We start from the raw sequence: 16,679 nt of genomic DNA, 5'->3' as shown, positions 1-16,679 counted from the left end.
TTCCCAGGGCTCTCCTCCCCGTTCCTTCTCCATGCATTCCCTACTTCCCACAGAACCCTGCCTGCTCCTTGGATGGCTTACTGGGGTTTTCTGCACTGGCTCCCTTAACTCACCTTTCCCTTCCTTCCTCCTTTCTTCTCTTGCCTTCTTACCCATTTTCAGTTATGGGATTTCACTTGTCCTCCTCCTCTGACATATGTGTTAAGCGTCTTTATGAATAACCCCTGAAAAGCCCTACAGGCTGCTCCAGGCTGAGGCAGGAAGGCCCTGGGCCGACAAGCCTGCAACTCTGTTGAAGGATAGAGGCCAAATCATCTTGAGGGCTTTCACTTCATCCTCTGACCTGGGCAAGTTACTCATCAGCCTGTGGGAGGGAGGTTGGGTACTCAGGGCTGCTCTAGCCTGAGGGCCTCCACTACCGGACAGAAGCCCCCAAATATATCATGGTTGGAGCTATGCTGTTGCCCAGCTCTGAAGACAGGAAAGAGGAGTTCATTCTGTCTGGAAAGTTAACTGGGAAGTCTCAAAATACCCTAGTATTCAGTGGGAGCAGCAGAGGCTCAGCTCCTGGGAAGTTATTTCTATCCACCTCCAGGCATCCTGAGGCAGGGCAGGGCTGGGCCTGCCAGCAGGTCCAGATCTAGCCCCAGCCAGGTGGTGGCACTACCTGTAGACACACCCAAGTCCCCATGGGAACACCCCCTCCCCCCATCAAACCTTCTTCATTGAATGTGCTGCCTATGGCCTGTGACAGGATAGATTGGGGGGGGGGGGATGGAAATGGACCTAAGCTCATTATAGCAGAACAACAGGGCAGAAAACTGGGGGGGGGGGTGTGAGGAACAGAGTGAGATGCACAGGCACTTGAAATGTCTTGCTCCCCTTGGATAGCACCCCCTTCCACTTCCCCATACCTATCTGGATGAACCATGATTTGGCTATAGGAAATCTCACACATGTGTGCATGTACACAAACACATTCCTGTGTACACAAATGTTCACAGTTCACACTCAATTCCCCAACACCATGACACCATTTTACACCCAGTTCTCCATGTGGTTAATTTTTTTAGTTCTCATTTTTTTCTAAGAAAAAAGCAACAAGAAAATAATTCGGAGTTTATACAAAACATCTTTACATTATTTCTTCCAAAAAGACTAGTATTTACACAAATGGCAACAGAAATAAAAACAAAACAAACAAAAAAACCCCTTCCAATTGCCACCTGGAAGGGGCTGGCTGTTCTCCTCTCTCTCCCACCTGGCACTAGGGTGGGCAGCCGGCCAGGAGGCAATGTGGAGGGAGGTGGCTGGTAGAAGGCCCAACTCCTTCCTTCCATGGCTACTGGGAGTGCCTTCCTGCAAGGCTCACTGGAGTGTGTTAGCAGCCATGCTAGCAAGGAGCAGGGGTCAAAGTGCACTGCAGGCTGGCCCAGCCCCAGGCAGCCTCTTCCTCTTTCCAGGCCCCAGCCCATGACTGAGGGTGGGGAGGGGCAGTGGGAACCAGATTGGGTAAAGGTACCCTACTTGTGCTAGAACCCAGAAAAGAAGCGGGCCACCTGGCTTTATACCCACATAGGTCTCCACCTTGGGTCTCTATTTCCCTACCTGGCCAAAGAATGCCAAAGTTAAGAAGAGAACAGGGCGGTAGGGAACTCCCAGCTCTGCAGGGCAAATAGCCACCTGGGCACCTCATCTCCCTCCACCCCCCATGAGGTCATCTGCCTGAAGCAGCTCTCTTGTTCCCCAGGCAACAGCCAATTAAGACATTAATTACTGTGAGAGTAAGAGAGGCAGGAGATGCCCAAGAATCCCATAAGGATGGGATTTTTTTTTTTGGTGGAAGGGTAGCAGCCATTACCCCACTGCCAGGATGAGCTTTATGGAAGGAGGGTCAGGAGTGGATGGTGGGACACTTTGCCCAGTAGCACTCTCCTATTCCCTCATGGTCAGGAACAGCCCTGGCCAGCCCTCCCCCACACCCCACCCCTGAAATACCAAGGAGTCTATAAAAGAAATGCCATCCTATGCTTCCTGGCTGGCCACATCCTGCCCCAGGCCCTCCTATACTGGGTCAGGCCAGGCTCAGAAAGCCTGGGGAGGGGCTACCTTGTACATTTTTTCCATTTTTATTCAAAAAACCGATGAAAATGAGTTGACAGCTAAAAAAAAAAACGAACATAAAAGCATTAAAAAACAGTGATGATGATAGTGGACGAGCAGTCCTGGGAAAGGGAAAGGGGGTGAGGGAGGGGGCAGGGCCAGGGGGCTGTCTCCCTGCCTACTGTCCATCAGTGCCCAACCCTGCCCTCCAAGAAAGGGCGCCCCCACAGAGCCCACAGGCCTGGCCAGAGGGGGAAGGCACGAGAGCATGGGGGTCAGGGTCACAAGCACCCCCCTCCAAAGCCCAGGGGGCAGGAAAAAGGGGAATTATAAAAGCCAAGAAACTACAAAACTAAATACAAAGGTGGGCACAGCTGGCAAGGGGAAGGGTGTGGGGGACAAAGGAGAGGTCCATCCAGGCCATCTGTCCCTCGGGGCTCAAAGCTGCTTTGGGCACTCAGACCTTGTAGTAGATGTTCGCTGGGCTCTGGGGTGGCATCTCCTGGACGATGTAGACGGGGTGCCCGTAGTCCCCACTCACCTTCTCATAGTGGGGGCAGTAGTTGTTCTCTGTAGTCCGTAAAGGGATGATGATGTCGCTGGGCTCAGTGCCTGCTGTGCCACTACCCCCTTTAGGACTGGCCAGGGTACTGAGTGACAGGGCAGCGGCTCGCTGCTGTGTGTGCTTGCGGTGTCGCTTGCGCAGCTTAAGTAGTAGGACGGTCAGGAAGATGATGATGAGAAGGAAGATGACACAGCCAGCACCAACGGCTGCAAACAATGCCACCTTGGAGTTGAAGAAGCTGTCGGTGTCCCCGCTGCTGCCCCCACCTGCACCTGAGCCACTCTTCTCTTCCTGGTTCACAGTCTCTGAGGAAGGGGGAAGGAAAGGAAGGAACGGTCAGCCTGAGGAAGATGACGTGGCCAACACAAATGGCCACAAACAAGAGATGAAGAAACAGTCATGGTTCTTGCTGCTACCCATGTTTGCCAGGAGATACATAGCAGGTCTCAGGCTGGACTCAGCCTGCATTTCTTTAGACACAGGGCAAAGAAGGCAACTGAGCAACAATGACTTCTGCCCTTTAAGAATCACCTGTCTATACTTACCATGCTTGCCATCAGAGTCACCCTGGTGGCCCCGGCCAGGGGCCTGGGTGGCTGTCTTGACAGTGTTGTCTGCCTCCTTGCTGGGCCGGCTGGTAGTTAGTTGCTCAGGTGTCACAGCATTGGGATCTGAGAGCAGGGAGACAGGTGAGAAGGTGGGACTCAGGACTCTGCTAGCATGAACACACTTAATCACATGTTAGGTCAAGAATGGCCTCAATGCTAGAAGGAATCATGTTGAGCGAGGTAAGCCAAGAGCAAAGAGACAAACGGTACATGGTCTCCCTGATAAATGGATGCTAAATCCAAAATGTTAGGTGATACAACAAAATTAACAGGACTTAAGAAACAAAGAACTCGCACTCATCTGGTCAAATCACTACTAAATATCCCCATGTTGCTGATCACATATATGGTGTATATGTGTACATCATTATATGTTATAGACTGTGATAGACAATTTGCTCCAGGAAAGTTAGAATGAACTTGTGACTTTAAATGAGCATCATTATTCCACAATACTGTGAAATTTGGGAAATTATGTAATCACTTAATCACAAAAAAAAAAAAAAAGAACCTCGGGGAAGGTAGGGAGGGAAGGGATGGTAGGGGAAAACAATAGAGGGGGTAACAATGCTCAATAGGAAGTGTACTCATTACCTTACTCATGTAACTGTCACCCTCTGTATAGTATATTTACAATAAAAAAATTTAAAAAAAGAATGGCCTTAATATTGGACCTCAGCTACTCAAAGCTCTGGTCCCTCCCTCACTCCCAACATACCCAGTCAGCCTGAGTATTTACCTTGTCCAACTTTCATGACAATCTTCATGGTGCGTGTACGGCATACACCTCCCTCCCGGTTCTCCAGCCCCTCCAGGCTCCCATTAGATGTCGCTGCAGGAAGATACCAAAGCAGTTAGAAGTTGGGAAGAGGGAACATGTCTGCCATCCTTACCCAGAAACCCTAGTGCTGCCTCAACAACAGTAACAGAGCCATCTAGGAAGAATGGCCTAGAATGGCCACTAGGGGTGAAGTGTGGCAAGCAGCTCTGATTTACTCAGGAACCCTTCTTCTGCTTTCCTTCCCCCTTCACCTCCCTCCCACTAAGAATAAAGTAGCCCAGTTCAGCCAGGCCAAGCCCAATCCCTCTCTATGGGCTCTGCTCCTCATAAGTAGACAATATTAAGGTGTGCCTTCTCACTGGGAGCTGCTTCCCAGAGGGCAAGCAATGAAACTGGCATTATGAAAGGGGCTTTGAGAAGCCTGGAAGGAATTCTAGATTGGGGGTAAAGAGAACCAAGCTGAAGTCTCAATCCTTTCTCTAACTCATTATGTGGCCTACAGCAAGAAGCCCATTCACCTTTCTGTTTTTATGCTGGGGATGGAAGTCACAGCCTTATAATACCAGATAAATACTACTACTGAACTATATTCCCAGCCCCTGCTCATCTTTTAGGCCCTCAGTTTCCAAGGCAGACCTGTCTGATCCCAAAGGGCTCTGCCAACCAAGCCATTCCCAAGAAAGAGAGAACGCAACATGATCAGAGTCCTCTTCCACTCAAGCCCTGGAGCCAAGGCAATCTGGCAAGAGGCCACATGGTGATTGTTGGGTCCAGAATTTCAAGGCCAGGCAAGGAGGAGAGCATGCTAGTCTTCAAAGGGGATCAGATCAGGCAGAGCTTCAACTGTGTGAGGTATCAGGGCACCACACTGAAGCTCCCACTACTGTGAGGAGGCAGGAAGCTAAGCTTAGGGAGAGAAGCATACAATGGGAGTATAGGGACTCACAGGTAATGTAGTAATCATGGTACTTTTTGAACTCCAGGCCCATGTAGTTGGGGCTGAACTCCTGGAACTTGATGGTAAAGCGGATTTCTTGCTGTGGTCTGTTGCAGGTGACTAGCACGTTGGGGTCCAGCACAGTACTGCAGGCAGCTGCCTGTTCTGGCCGTACCAAGTACAGCTTGTAGTACTCATAGGGCCGCCCCGCTTCTGCTCGGGGGCAGATAATGTCCAGCTTGTCTCCAATCTTCGGGTAGATCACCAAGCCCTTCCCACTCAGGAACCTGCTCAGGAGAGAAGAGATGGTCAGCCTCAGGGTTGCAGGGCCCAGGATATCACAGAACCAGGAGAATAATCCACGAGAGGATGGGCTGGGGCAACATGGTAGGAATGGTGAGAGTAGGCCTTCCACTGTTCCTTAAACTTCATGTTGGGGGTGGGGAGACAGAAACACACTGCCAGCAGGGTGTGGAAGGGGTGGCCCATAGGCAAGGCTGCCAGGCTTTGAATGCTTGGCAGGGTGGGGCACTGCCTGGCTGGGGGAGCCCTTTGTCCTAATGTGGCATTTCCGCAGGGGACTGACGTGGCCGAATGGGCTGGGTACCAAAGTGTCAGGCCCAGGCTGCCTGAAGGTGGCACCTGGACCCCTCCCCCAACAACTCACATTCTTTCATGGCTGCTGCTACCTACCTACCTAGACACACACACACACACACACACACACACACACACACACACACACACACACATACACACACACACACACACAAGCCCACACTTGCCTTAGCTCCTACCCCCGCAGATCCCAGCCAAAGGCTAAGGGAGGCTCAACCTATCTGGGACCCATGTCTTCCCCTCCCCCTCCCCCTTGCTAATCTTGTGCATGATAGGGGAGGTAGGAAGAAACACATCACTCAGCCAAGAGATGGGGGCCATGGTTTCTAATCAGATATATCCTTATAAATATCCTATTGGTGGGGCTGGGAAGGTGGCTCAGTGGTAGAGCGCTTGCCTTGCATGCCTGAGGCCCTGGGTTCAATTCCTCAGCACCACATAAGCAAAAAGAAAAAAGCCGGAAGTGACGCTGTGGCTCAAGAGGTAGAGCACTAGCCTTGAGCTGAAGAGCTGAGGGACAGTGCCCAGGCCCAGAGTTCAGGCCTCATGACCGGACCCAAAAAAAAAAAAAAAAAATCCTATTGGTGATCCCTCCTCTCATAATGTAAGAGTTTGAACCTTCAATCTTGAGTAGCCTCAAGAACAAAGAGAAAGAAGAAGGGGTCTAACCAGGGCCAACAGATTATAGTAAATGGGGCCCCAGAAACCCAATCATCACCTCCACACCACTCCTACTCGAGATCCTTAAAGGACATAGAAGAAGACCTTAAGCATGGGTTTTAGTGTTAAATCTGGGAGAAACAAGAGTGGTTGGTGGCCCAGGATCCCCTGGGTATTAGAAAGCACATTAAGAATAGAGCTCCGTTGGCTTTTTTCCAAGCTGGGGCACAGCAGAGCTAAGAGTAATGTGGTACCATGTTAAAGAAAGGACATAGCTCTGTGGCCCTGATGAGCCGTCTAGTATCTCTGAACTTCATTTCCTTCACTTACACACTGGGGGTGGGAAGAGCGTTATCAAGGTTGTGGAGGGGGAAACAAAAGTGCATGGTCAGCACCTAGCAGCACACAGTAGGTACTTATTATGCTTAAATACTTCTTAGAAAAAATATATCCAGGTGCCGGTGGCCCACGCCTATAATTCTAGCCACTTAGGAGGCTGAGATCTGAGCATCACAGTTCAAAGCCAGCCGGGGCAGGACAGTCCAGGAGACTCTTATCTCCAGTTAGCCAACAGAAAACTGGAAGTGGCGCTGTGGCCCAAGTGATAAGAGTGCTAGCCTTGAGCTGAAGAGCTGAGGGATAGCAACCAAGCCCAGAGTTCAAGACCTATAACCAACAAAAAAAGATAGTCTATCATGAAGAAGTCAGATATGAATAGGAAGTACCTGAGAGTCCCATCTCATTTTTAGTAAGCTGGAAATAGGAAGAGGTGATACAGTCCTATAGACTATAAATTGGTTTGCCCCAGAAAAGTAAATGGTGCACACTACAGCAATAGGTATCCCCAAATAGCTGCAAGTTACATGTGCGGGTAGTGTTTCAAAAACAGCTAGGGCTGGAGGCAGTGAGAGGAAGACTGATGGGCCTTCTGAGCACAATGGTCAGAGATGGTTCCACGGGAAGGGCAGGAGGAGGGTAGGTTCTGGGAGAGGTATGAGAAATCAATAGATAACAATAGTAGACAACAGGGCCTGCGATATAAAACCTAAGGGATAGGAGAAGGTAGAGAGGAACAAAGATCAATTAGGTTCAGATTGAAAGCCCTTAAGGACCACCACCAAGCAATGTAAGTTTCATCCCACTGGTTACAAACCCACTGGCAGAAAGGACAATGGGGGGATAAAAACAAGCTTTAAAACAAGCTAGTCAGTGCCAATGATTCACACCTATAACCATAGCTACTCAGGAGGTTGTGATTTAGGATCAAGGCTTCTAAAGAACCTGGCCAGAGGAAAGGGAAACAAAGGAGGAGGCAACAATGTTGATAAGAAATGTACTCATTACCTTGCCCATGTAATTGTAACCCCTCTGTACAGTATTTTCACAATTAAAAAAAAAAAAGAACCTGGCCAGAAAAGTCCTTGCAACTCATCTATAATTAGACAGCAAAAGCCTGAAGTGAAGGTGTGGCTCAAGTGGTAAGAGTGCCAGCCTTGAGAGAAAAAGCTAAGGAGCAGCATCAAGGTCCTGAGTTCAAACCCCAGTATAAGCAAAAAGAAACAAACAAACAAACACAATGGAGAAGAATGTTGTCCAGTGTGGCAGTACATAAAGCTATATAAAACAGAATACCAGTATATAAAGCTACCATAATCATCTGGAAAGAGAGTGGTTCCATTTCCTGAGGGCCAGGATACAGAAGAGACAAGCACTGAGGGCCTACAGGAAACTCTGAGAAATGTCTTCACATTGTTAGATTTCTGTCCTCATCCAAGGAAGGGACTTAATACCTCACTAGGTGAGGAGGGAAACCGACCAGGGAAATCATGTAGATAAAGAAAATCAGGGCTGGGAAGGTGGCTCAGTGGTAGAGTGCTTGCCTTGCATGCCTGAAGCCCTGGGTTTGATTCCTTAGCACCACATAAGCAAAAAGAAAAAAGTCGGAAGTGGTGCTGTGGCTCAAGTGGTGGAGCTCTAATCTAGAGCTGAGGGACAGCGCCCAGGCCCAGAGTTCAGGCCCCACAACCGGAAAAAAAAAAAAAAAAAAGAAAAAAAAGGAAAATCAGCCCTCCATCAATGTCATATGATGCTCCCCTAAACTGAAACCTGCCATCTTGAGGTGCAGGACGGTCAATGAAGCTAGCCAGCACCAGAGTAAGATGGCTTCCCCTTTGCTCCCTAACTCTCCATCTCCACAAGGCCAGAAAGGAAGTACAGATGCAGTAGAGTCCCAAATAAACATTTAAAGGTGAATTCCCCTACCACATTCACCATGCAAAGCTTCCAAGTTTCATCAAAGATTCTGTAATTTCCAGGGCATTTTTTAACTTTCCAGTGCTCACACTCATTCTGTCCAGATGGCAGAATTAAATTATTTCTAACATCTTAGAGCCCAAAGGAACTTTAAGAGACCCACCCAGTCCAGGCTCTTCACAATGTGAGAGGAATGATGTGATGAACATTGTCATTGGAGAGAGATGCACAAATCCAATCAGGAGCTTAGCCCACCCAGGATGGCAAGCCTTAGGATACTTTTGCGCTCGGCGTGCTCTCTCTCTCTCTCTCTCTCTCTCTCTCTCTCTCTCTCTCTCTCTCTCTCTCTCTCTCTCTCCCTCTCTCTCTCTCCCTCTCCTTCACCCTCTCCCTCTCCTTCTCCCTCTCCCTCTCCCTCTCTCTCTCTTCCCTCCTCTCCCTTTCCTTCCCTCCCTCTCTCCCCCCTTCCCTCCTTCCCTACCACCCCATCTCTCTCTGTCTTCTCTGCTGTGGTATCTGAACTCAGGACCTGGGTGCTGTCCCTGAGCTTTTTTGCTCAAGACTAGCACTCTACCACTTTAAGCCACACTACCACTTGCAGTTTTCTGGTGGTTAACTGGAGATAAGAGTTTCACGAACTTTCTGCACTAGCTGGCTTTGAACTGCAATCCTCAGATCTCAGCCCCCTGAGTAGTTTAGGATTACAGGCGTGAGCCACCAGCACCCGGCTGAATCCCTAGGATTCTAAGAGGACCTCAACACCTTGACTGATCTTCGTACAGTTGCACCTCAATAATACATTCAAATGTACCTACATATTGGGCATGGAAAGGGGAAAAGGCCAGCTTACTCTTGGCTCTAGATCTCTCAGCAGAGATTCATCTGCCTCACATTCCAGAGCCCTAAATCAGAATAGGGCTTTTTGCTAACTCAGGGAATCTACCTTGAACCCAGAGACACAGAGAAAACAGATGTCTACATGGTGGGGGAGGGGGAGAAGAAAGGACTATTGCCCCCAACACCCCTCAGAGTCTCTCCAACCTCAGTGAACAGACTTCATAAATATTCATCAGCTCATTTGCATAGCAGCTGGCAGAAAAACCTCACCTTCCTCCCCTAAAGTGTGAAAGGAAAAGGGGCTTGATGAGATCTGCATCCCTGACCCCAATCCTCCACACTGGTACTTTCTTAGTATCCTCCCCCTAACTGGGAAAACATGGTCTGCAGGAAGCCCAAGAAAGTACCAGGGATTACAAGGAGTAGCATTATAGACAGTGAGAATGAAGCCTGAAGCCAGGTACAATGCTAGTGATACCCTACAAGGAACCCAATAAGCTTCTCTTTTCCTCAACTGGTTAGGAATAGGAGTAGGAGAGAAGAGGCAATCTGTAATTTAAACTAAAAAGTCTAAGTTCATTTCAAAAACCCACATTTCAAAAACTACTACCCCCCCCTCCATCAAGCCAAGCTTTCTTGCCTGGGGCCACCCCCAGACAAAGCCCTTTTCTGGCAAATAAGGGGATTGACATGGCCCAGCAGGAAGCCTGAAGCAGGTCTCCATGGTAACCTGAGGTCTTCCCTCCTTAGCCTCTGATATCCCTGGGACCCCAGGGAGCCACCCCAGGGAGTAAAAGGACGTGGGGTGGCAACCTGAATTATTTCAGCTCCTGTCTTATGGAACTGCCCTTTCCTTTCCTCTCAGCTCAAATCCATTTGTCTTTCAACCTTTCTACCTAGAAGTACCACCATGACTGCTCAAAAGAATCCTGGGACATGTAAAGTTGAGAGAATCTGGTGACAGTAGTCCCCAAGGTCCTGGACTGGTCAGAAACCAATGGCTCCCACTCTCTACCTCACACATCTTTTTGTCTAGATGGGCCTTTCTTCCATCTACATGTGATTTCCAGGGGCAAAATTTGTGGCTGGAACAGTCATGGCCAGGACACTGTCCACATCCCACAGGTCTTTACTTCTTTCTCTCTAACCCTTTCCTCAGGTTCTAGTGACTTGTGGTCAGAGAGTGACCAAACAGAGCCTGATTCCCAAGTTGTCCAAGTGCATGTGTGACAGCAGACTCTAATCCATGGCCTTGATTTACTGGCCTCACCACTACTGGGCTTACACCCCTCAGGGTAGCAAGACTAGTGGAGGGCAGACCCCAAGCCAGAACTCAAGTCTGCTCTCATCCCAGCTAGGGTGGGGAGCCCCCAAATTAAAGGCTCCTCTTTCACTCCCCCAGCTCCACCCAGCCCCCAAGGCAGCAGGAGCAGGCCTGGCGTGTCCCAGCAGTGCCCGCCCAGGCGTGGGTGGGCAGGAACAGCAGCTGGGTCCTGGCACACACACAGCTCTGTGGAAGGCAGAGGAGAGTCCCAGAGGAAGTCACCCTCCCCACCTATGTGAACTATGCCCTCTCCTCTCTCTGTCTCACCTGGCCAAAGCTAGTATGCTAGAGGCTGAACACACCCACCCTTACCAGCCCATTGTCTGCTTTGGTGGGTCCCTGAGAGGAAGAGATAATCAGTCCAAAGAGGAACTAAGGGAACTTCTCAGAGCTGGTACTAAGTTGGTCGTCACCTAAGCAGGCTTCCCTAGGAAAGTTAAGTGAAGCTGGAGAACTTCTAGCCTTAAACAGGAAGAGTCTGAGTCACAGTGCTCACCCACTTGTGAAGTGAGAGGGAGAACCCAGGGGCAGCAGGGAGCCTCAGCCTCTTCCCAAACCCCACCTTACATTCCTGTTTCCTCCGGATTCCAAAGAAGCAGAATGGGGTGGAAAGAAGAAACCGAGGTCCTAACTCTGTTCCCTTTAAACAAGTCATTTCCCTCTTCTGGGCCAATGCCTCCTTATCTGGAAAATGGGGCCAATACCTACTTCCAGGGCTGTTGGGAGTATCCAATGAGATCATATATGAAGATACGTTGTAAGTAGCACAAAGCTGCCTGCCTATTACTTAGCACACCAGCCATGCAGTATCATTTAAGCTCAAAGTGCTTACACTCCCAGGCTGCTAGCACCCACCCCAAAACCACTACCACAGAACCCACTTGGGAAGAAGAGCTTCTATGGCCCACAGGGATTTTCAAAATGTAGCTGTTGAGTATCCCCCACTTCAGTTCCCTTCACCACCATCCTCCAAACCTGGGTTCTCATGGCAACCACAAGCCTCCTAGCTAGCAGACTCTCCTCCTAGCCGTAACCCATGCAAACAGTGATGCACAAGGCCTACCCATCCCTATTCACCTGGATTAATGAGACAACAGAAAGCCTAAAAGGAAGAAAGCGAACCCTGGCTTTCTGCCTCACAAGCCCTTCTTACCCTAGTCTGGCTGCCCTTTGTGGGGGCAGGGAAGCAAGGGAACAGGGTATGGTAGAGACCTCTCGGCTCCCAGCACCCTCAGGCCCCCCACCTGTAGCCAATCAGCCAGAATAGAAGAGGTCAGGTCCCTAACCACCCCGGAAAGGGGCCCCCTACGTTGGCCTCCCCTAAGACTATGAGCTAGAACAGCTGGGAGGGGGCTGGGACCAAACCCTTCCACTTGAAACAGGCAAGCATGGGTTGGGGTCTGCAGCTGCCCCCTCCCATGCTAAGTCAAGGGTCCTGGATGTCAAGCAGAATCTCCACGGCTGCCCCAGTAAGGAAGGTTTGTAATGTGATCTCAGGCAGGGTGGGGGAACCTGAGTGGGGAGCAGGAAGGGGTCAGAATGGGACTGAAACTGAACTATAGCAGCTGGACTTGGCTGAGGACTCAAATGTGAGGCCTGCCGGCTGCCCAAACCACCCCCCCACCCCAAGAAGGGAGTTGGGGGGAGGAGGCCATCCTGGGACCATTTAAATTACAGTCCCCCAACTAGGACAGCAGGAGCACACACTGGTTTCTACCAAACTCCACTTGGGAACAAACCCATCTCCCTACTCTGCACTCTTGGGGTGAATCTGACAAGAGGGGCCCAGGAGGCAGAATCTGCCACCCAGAAAATACCACCCTAGAAGGCCTCACCACCAATTTGGGAGAAAGGACTGAAGCTTTCTTGCACCTTGGAACCTAGAAGCAGATCCCTAGCCCCACCACTTCTTTATTTTGATTTTTTTTCCCAAGGAGGAAGCAATTAAGCAGAGTTTATAGGCACTAAGAGATTTTTTTTTGGGGGGGGGGTGCCAGCTCTTGACAGGGCTGAAGAGAGAGACCAAAAGCCAGGAAAGGAAGAGGGGAGGGAAGAGAGAAAATGAGCCTGCGAGGGAGAGGGAGAGCACGGGCATGTGCAAGAAACAAAAGGACTTGAGAAAAAGAGGCAGAGAGTGACTAAGAGTGAGAGGGAGTGTGAAAGAGGGAGAGCTGCGAGCTGAGCTGGAGAGGGGAGGTGAGCGGGAGCTCAGAGGGTGTGAGAAGGCAATCCACACACCCGGGTCTGGGCCTGAGAGGGAGAACTCACTCGAGCTGGAGGTTTAGGGGAAAAGAGACAGAGGCTGTTGATTGGAAAAGCTGTGGCAGCAGCTTGAGGGTTGGGTGCGGTGGCAGCCCCTAGAGCCCAGGGGGAAAGGAGGGCAGTGCTTCTCTCCTGTCCTGCCCCACACCCCACACCAACACATGCAGCAGACATAGGCTGCATTCCAGACCCCTGAGCATAGATGAACTCTGGAGGGGTGGGGAGCACACCAGGATCAGTCTTGAACATTTCCAGAATCTGCTGTATTACAGCATGGAATTCAGGCAGGTTCTGCTGAGTTGCCCCCATCTCCACCCCAGGATTCCTGTCCCAAGCTTAAGGTAGAAAGGGTAGAGGACAGGCAGAGGGAATACACCTTCCACCTCCCCCCTCACAAAATTTATAAATGGGTCCGAATCACTCTAAACACAAAAAGAGAGAAAGCTCAGAAAGATCTAGTTCCTCCCAGCACCCTCCACTCTGCAGGAAGGCTCTTTTCCAGCTGTGGAACTGCTTGCTATCTCTGATTAGAGACCAGAGAGAGCAATTAGGTCACTCCCATGAGTCCCTAGGATGGGCTACCCGAGGCAGATTGCAACTCTCCAGGCTCCACAGCATTTCCAACCTCCACCCTTACAGGGGAGAAGCTAGCACTGCTAAACGTTTGTCCCTGGGCTTCACAGCCTCAGGTCCCCCAACTATTTTGGGCCCCCACGGTTAAAAGTACTATACCCAATTCGATACCATAGAGGTAAAATTCTTGCCAGTCCTTTTCCTTTTAGCCAGGCAAAGCCCTTCACCCTGATCCTGCTTTAGCCATCTCCCCCACCCTAGCTTAACTCAAGGGGGAGAGGACCAAAGAAGCTGCCTTCTCCCACTTCAGGGCTGAGACATGGACCCCTTTTACAAGGGTCCAAGGCCAGCAGGAGCTGGGGTAGTTAGTGGGAGCCCAGCAAGTGTGGTCAAGGAGGAAAGTGCAGATACAGAAATCAGAGCATAGATGGGACAGGTCAAGCCCTCCCCCAACCCTGGTTTCCCGCTAAACTGGGGTTGTTCACACATTGCCGAGTCCTCCAGAAAACAGGGAAGAAGAGCAATTTTGACCCCGAGTTCCAACTCAAGTCTCCGATGCCAAAAGAGGAAAAAGGTCCAGAGGTCACTACAACAGCCAGGCTGCTCCTCACAAACAGCCCAGAAACCACTGAGCCACCGCCCTGAAAGGTGTGTGTTGTTCCGAGGGGGGGGGGAATTATGAGGGGGTTAAGAGAAGAAAGAGAGAAAGAAAGGATTTCCTTTATACCTTTATATCGCCATTCCCCCCCCCTCCAATCCCTTTGCAGAAAGCTACGAACGGCTTCTCAATCTGAGGGACTTGAGTGGGGGGGGGGGGGGCAAAGGGACCTGCCTGGGCAGGAATCGCTCACTTCCCACCCACCTCCCTCGCTGGCTCCACTGCCACTCTCCGCCCGACTGGCCCTCGAAGCAGTTCCATTGCCGGCTCCATTGGACCCCCGACGGGCACTGGATCGAACCCTCACACACACAACAACCCTCTCCCACTCCGCCCCTCTCCACCAGCCGCCTTTGTGAGCCTGGGAGCGGCGCCCGCCTTTCTACCGCCCCGGCAGAGAGAAAAGGGGTGGGGGGGGGCGGCAAAAGGAAAAGCCAGGGAGGCAAACAGACAGGGAATAAAGAAATGAAAATGCAAGGAGTCGGAGAAGGGACCCGGGCGCAGCCACCCGGCCCAAGCCGGCCCATGCCGCGTTTTCCCCACACCTAAGCAAATGAAGAACTTGTGCGGTGGCTTTCCCCCCTCCCCCGCCCGGGTCAAGCTTGCCCCCGGAGCCGCTCGCGCCGAACCCCACCACGTTCCCAGGGGCCTTGAAGGGGGCTGCGTTCTCTCCCCCACCCAGTTCTCGGGTGCGCTCTAGAGTCCTCATCTGCCTGAAGCGACCATCCCGACTCTCAAGTCCCAATGTGCGGAAGCAAGGGCCGGGAAGCTGAGGGGTCACAACCAACAGAGCTCAATGGCCCCCACCCCACCCCGACGCACCCTTCCTTGCCTGCCTGCAAGAGAACACTAGGAAAAGAAAAAACCAAAAACAAAATGGGACACCACTCCTCTAAACACCTCCCGCACTCACTCGGAGGGTGCGTGGCCTCACCTCCAAAAGCGGGGGAGGGGGGGCACCTCCCATTCCCTGGGACCAGACCAGATAAGTTACTCACTTGGGGTTGAGGGAGCTCCAGGACACGGGCTCCAGGTTCTTCGCCAGCGGTGTGGCCAGTCGGCACAGCGTCAACACGACCATTGCCACAAGCCACTTGCTGAGCCAACGTTGCCCAGGCCGGGCCATCTTCCCGAGGGCAGAATGCACTGAGGGATCCCCTGGCGCCTCCTCAGCAAAGCTTGCGTTGCCTGCCTGTGCCGCGCTGCGCTCGCTCCGAGCCACTCAGGCGCCCATCCTCCGTAGCCGCCGGCTTCGGTGTCGCTCTCCTCCGCCCGGCCGGCCAGGAGGACTCACTGGGCAGGCGCCCCCAACCCTGGCATGAGCTGCGGCCTCCGAGGGCTCGGCGCCCCCGGGTGATCCCGCCTGATTCGACTCGGCTCCCCGAGACTATTTGGGACTCCGCGCCCTCTTTCCGATGGGATCTCCCCACCGAGGATTCGTTGACGGTCCAGACTCCTCGATAGTCCCGGGATTGACACCGCTGGGAAGAAGCGGGGATCTCCCGTAAACGCGGGCTCGGTCCCCAGGCTCCCGATTGGGTTGCCCTGGCACGGGCTCCGTTCCTCCGTGCCACACTGGGACTCCGGGCTGTGCTCCCCTAGACAGCTTCTACTTCAGCGCGGGTCCCCGCTTGGTGTACTTAAAAGACCAAGGAGACACTGCCGAACCAGCCAGTCTCATCAGTTTACGCCTCTGAAAGCTCGGCCCGGTAGCCCGGCAGCCCCGTCACCGAGTGCTAGTCTCCCGGCGGTTGAGCCCGAAGGTCTGCGGCCACAGCGAGTCACACCTCCCACTGCTGTCCAGCGCGCATAGACTCCCTCCGCCGCCGCCGAGCTTTCTTCTCTCCTGTTCAGGCGAGCGCAAAGTCAACCCTGCTCCGCATAGCCAATAGCAAGCTCCGGAATGGGGTCCTTGCCCCATACCACGCCTCCAGAGCAGGAAGGGGGCGGGGCTTCGGAGAGCTCTTAAGGACGCCGCGCTCCTGATGGCACCAATCTGAGTGTGCGGTTCTTGCGGTTTTGATTGCGTCCTGCTTCGTCCAGTTCCCAGAGCGCTCTGCCCGTGGGAAGTTAGCGCTTCTCAAGAGCAGCCGGCCTACTTCTTCTTCCCTCGACTCTGGTCAACAGCCTGGCCGACTGACCTAGGCCAGACAAGCCCTATTCCGTGTACCCTCGAGAAATTAGAGTACTTCCGCACCAACACACTCCCTGGAAATCCTTGTCCGTACCCACTCCGTGGCAAAGATGGCCTGTGTGCTCCCCAACCAATACCACACAGGGCTCTAGTGACCTTTCTAGTTATGGCCCACAAAGACACTGTCTTCTTGTACTAAGCCTAACAAAACGGGTGACGATGGATATTTGGTAGGCTCAAGTACACTAGTGACAAATCCTGTCTGCTTTCCATCCAGGATCTTGTAGAAGCGTTGTGGGCTTTCCTTCCATCCTTGAGATTCATCGTTAGCATGCACTGAACCGAACAAAAGTGGGGGAAAGTGAG

General features: G+C 51.9%; 1 protein-coding gene across 1 annotated transcript; it reads right to left on the bottom strand.

Moving 5' to 3' along the window:
- Positions 1-1,048: 1,048 nt before the first annotated feature.
- Positions 1,049-16,015, bottom strand: Efnb1 (ephrin B1). The gene is made up of 5 exons (XM_070040243.1): positions 15,178-16,015; positions 5,004-5,281; positions 4,016-4,108; positions 3,214-3,339; positions 1,049-2,973 (listed from the first exon to the last, which is right to left on the bottom strand). Exons 1-5 carry the CDS (start codon positions 15,303-15,305, stop codon positions 2,561-2,563), a joined length of 1,038 nt encoding a protein of 345 aa, XP_069896344.1. The 5' UTR covers positions 15,306-16,015; the 3' UTR covers positions 1,049-2,560.
- Between the last annotated feature and the right edge of the window lie 664 nt (positions 16,016-16,679).

Source organism: Dipodomys merriami, unplaced genomic scaffold (genome assembly GCF_024711535.1).
Source record: "Dipodomys merriami isolate MVZ:Mamm:240054 unplaced genomic scaffold, mDipMer1.0.p SCAF_3, whole genome shotgun sequence".
NCBI lineage: Eukaryota > Metazoa > Chordata > Mammalia > Rodentia > Heteromyidae > Dipodomys > Dipodomys merriami.
This window is presented reverse-complemented; position numbering and strand designations above follow the sequence as displayed.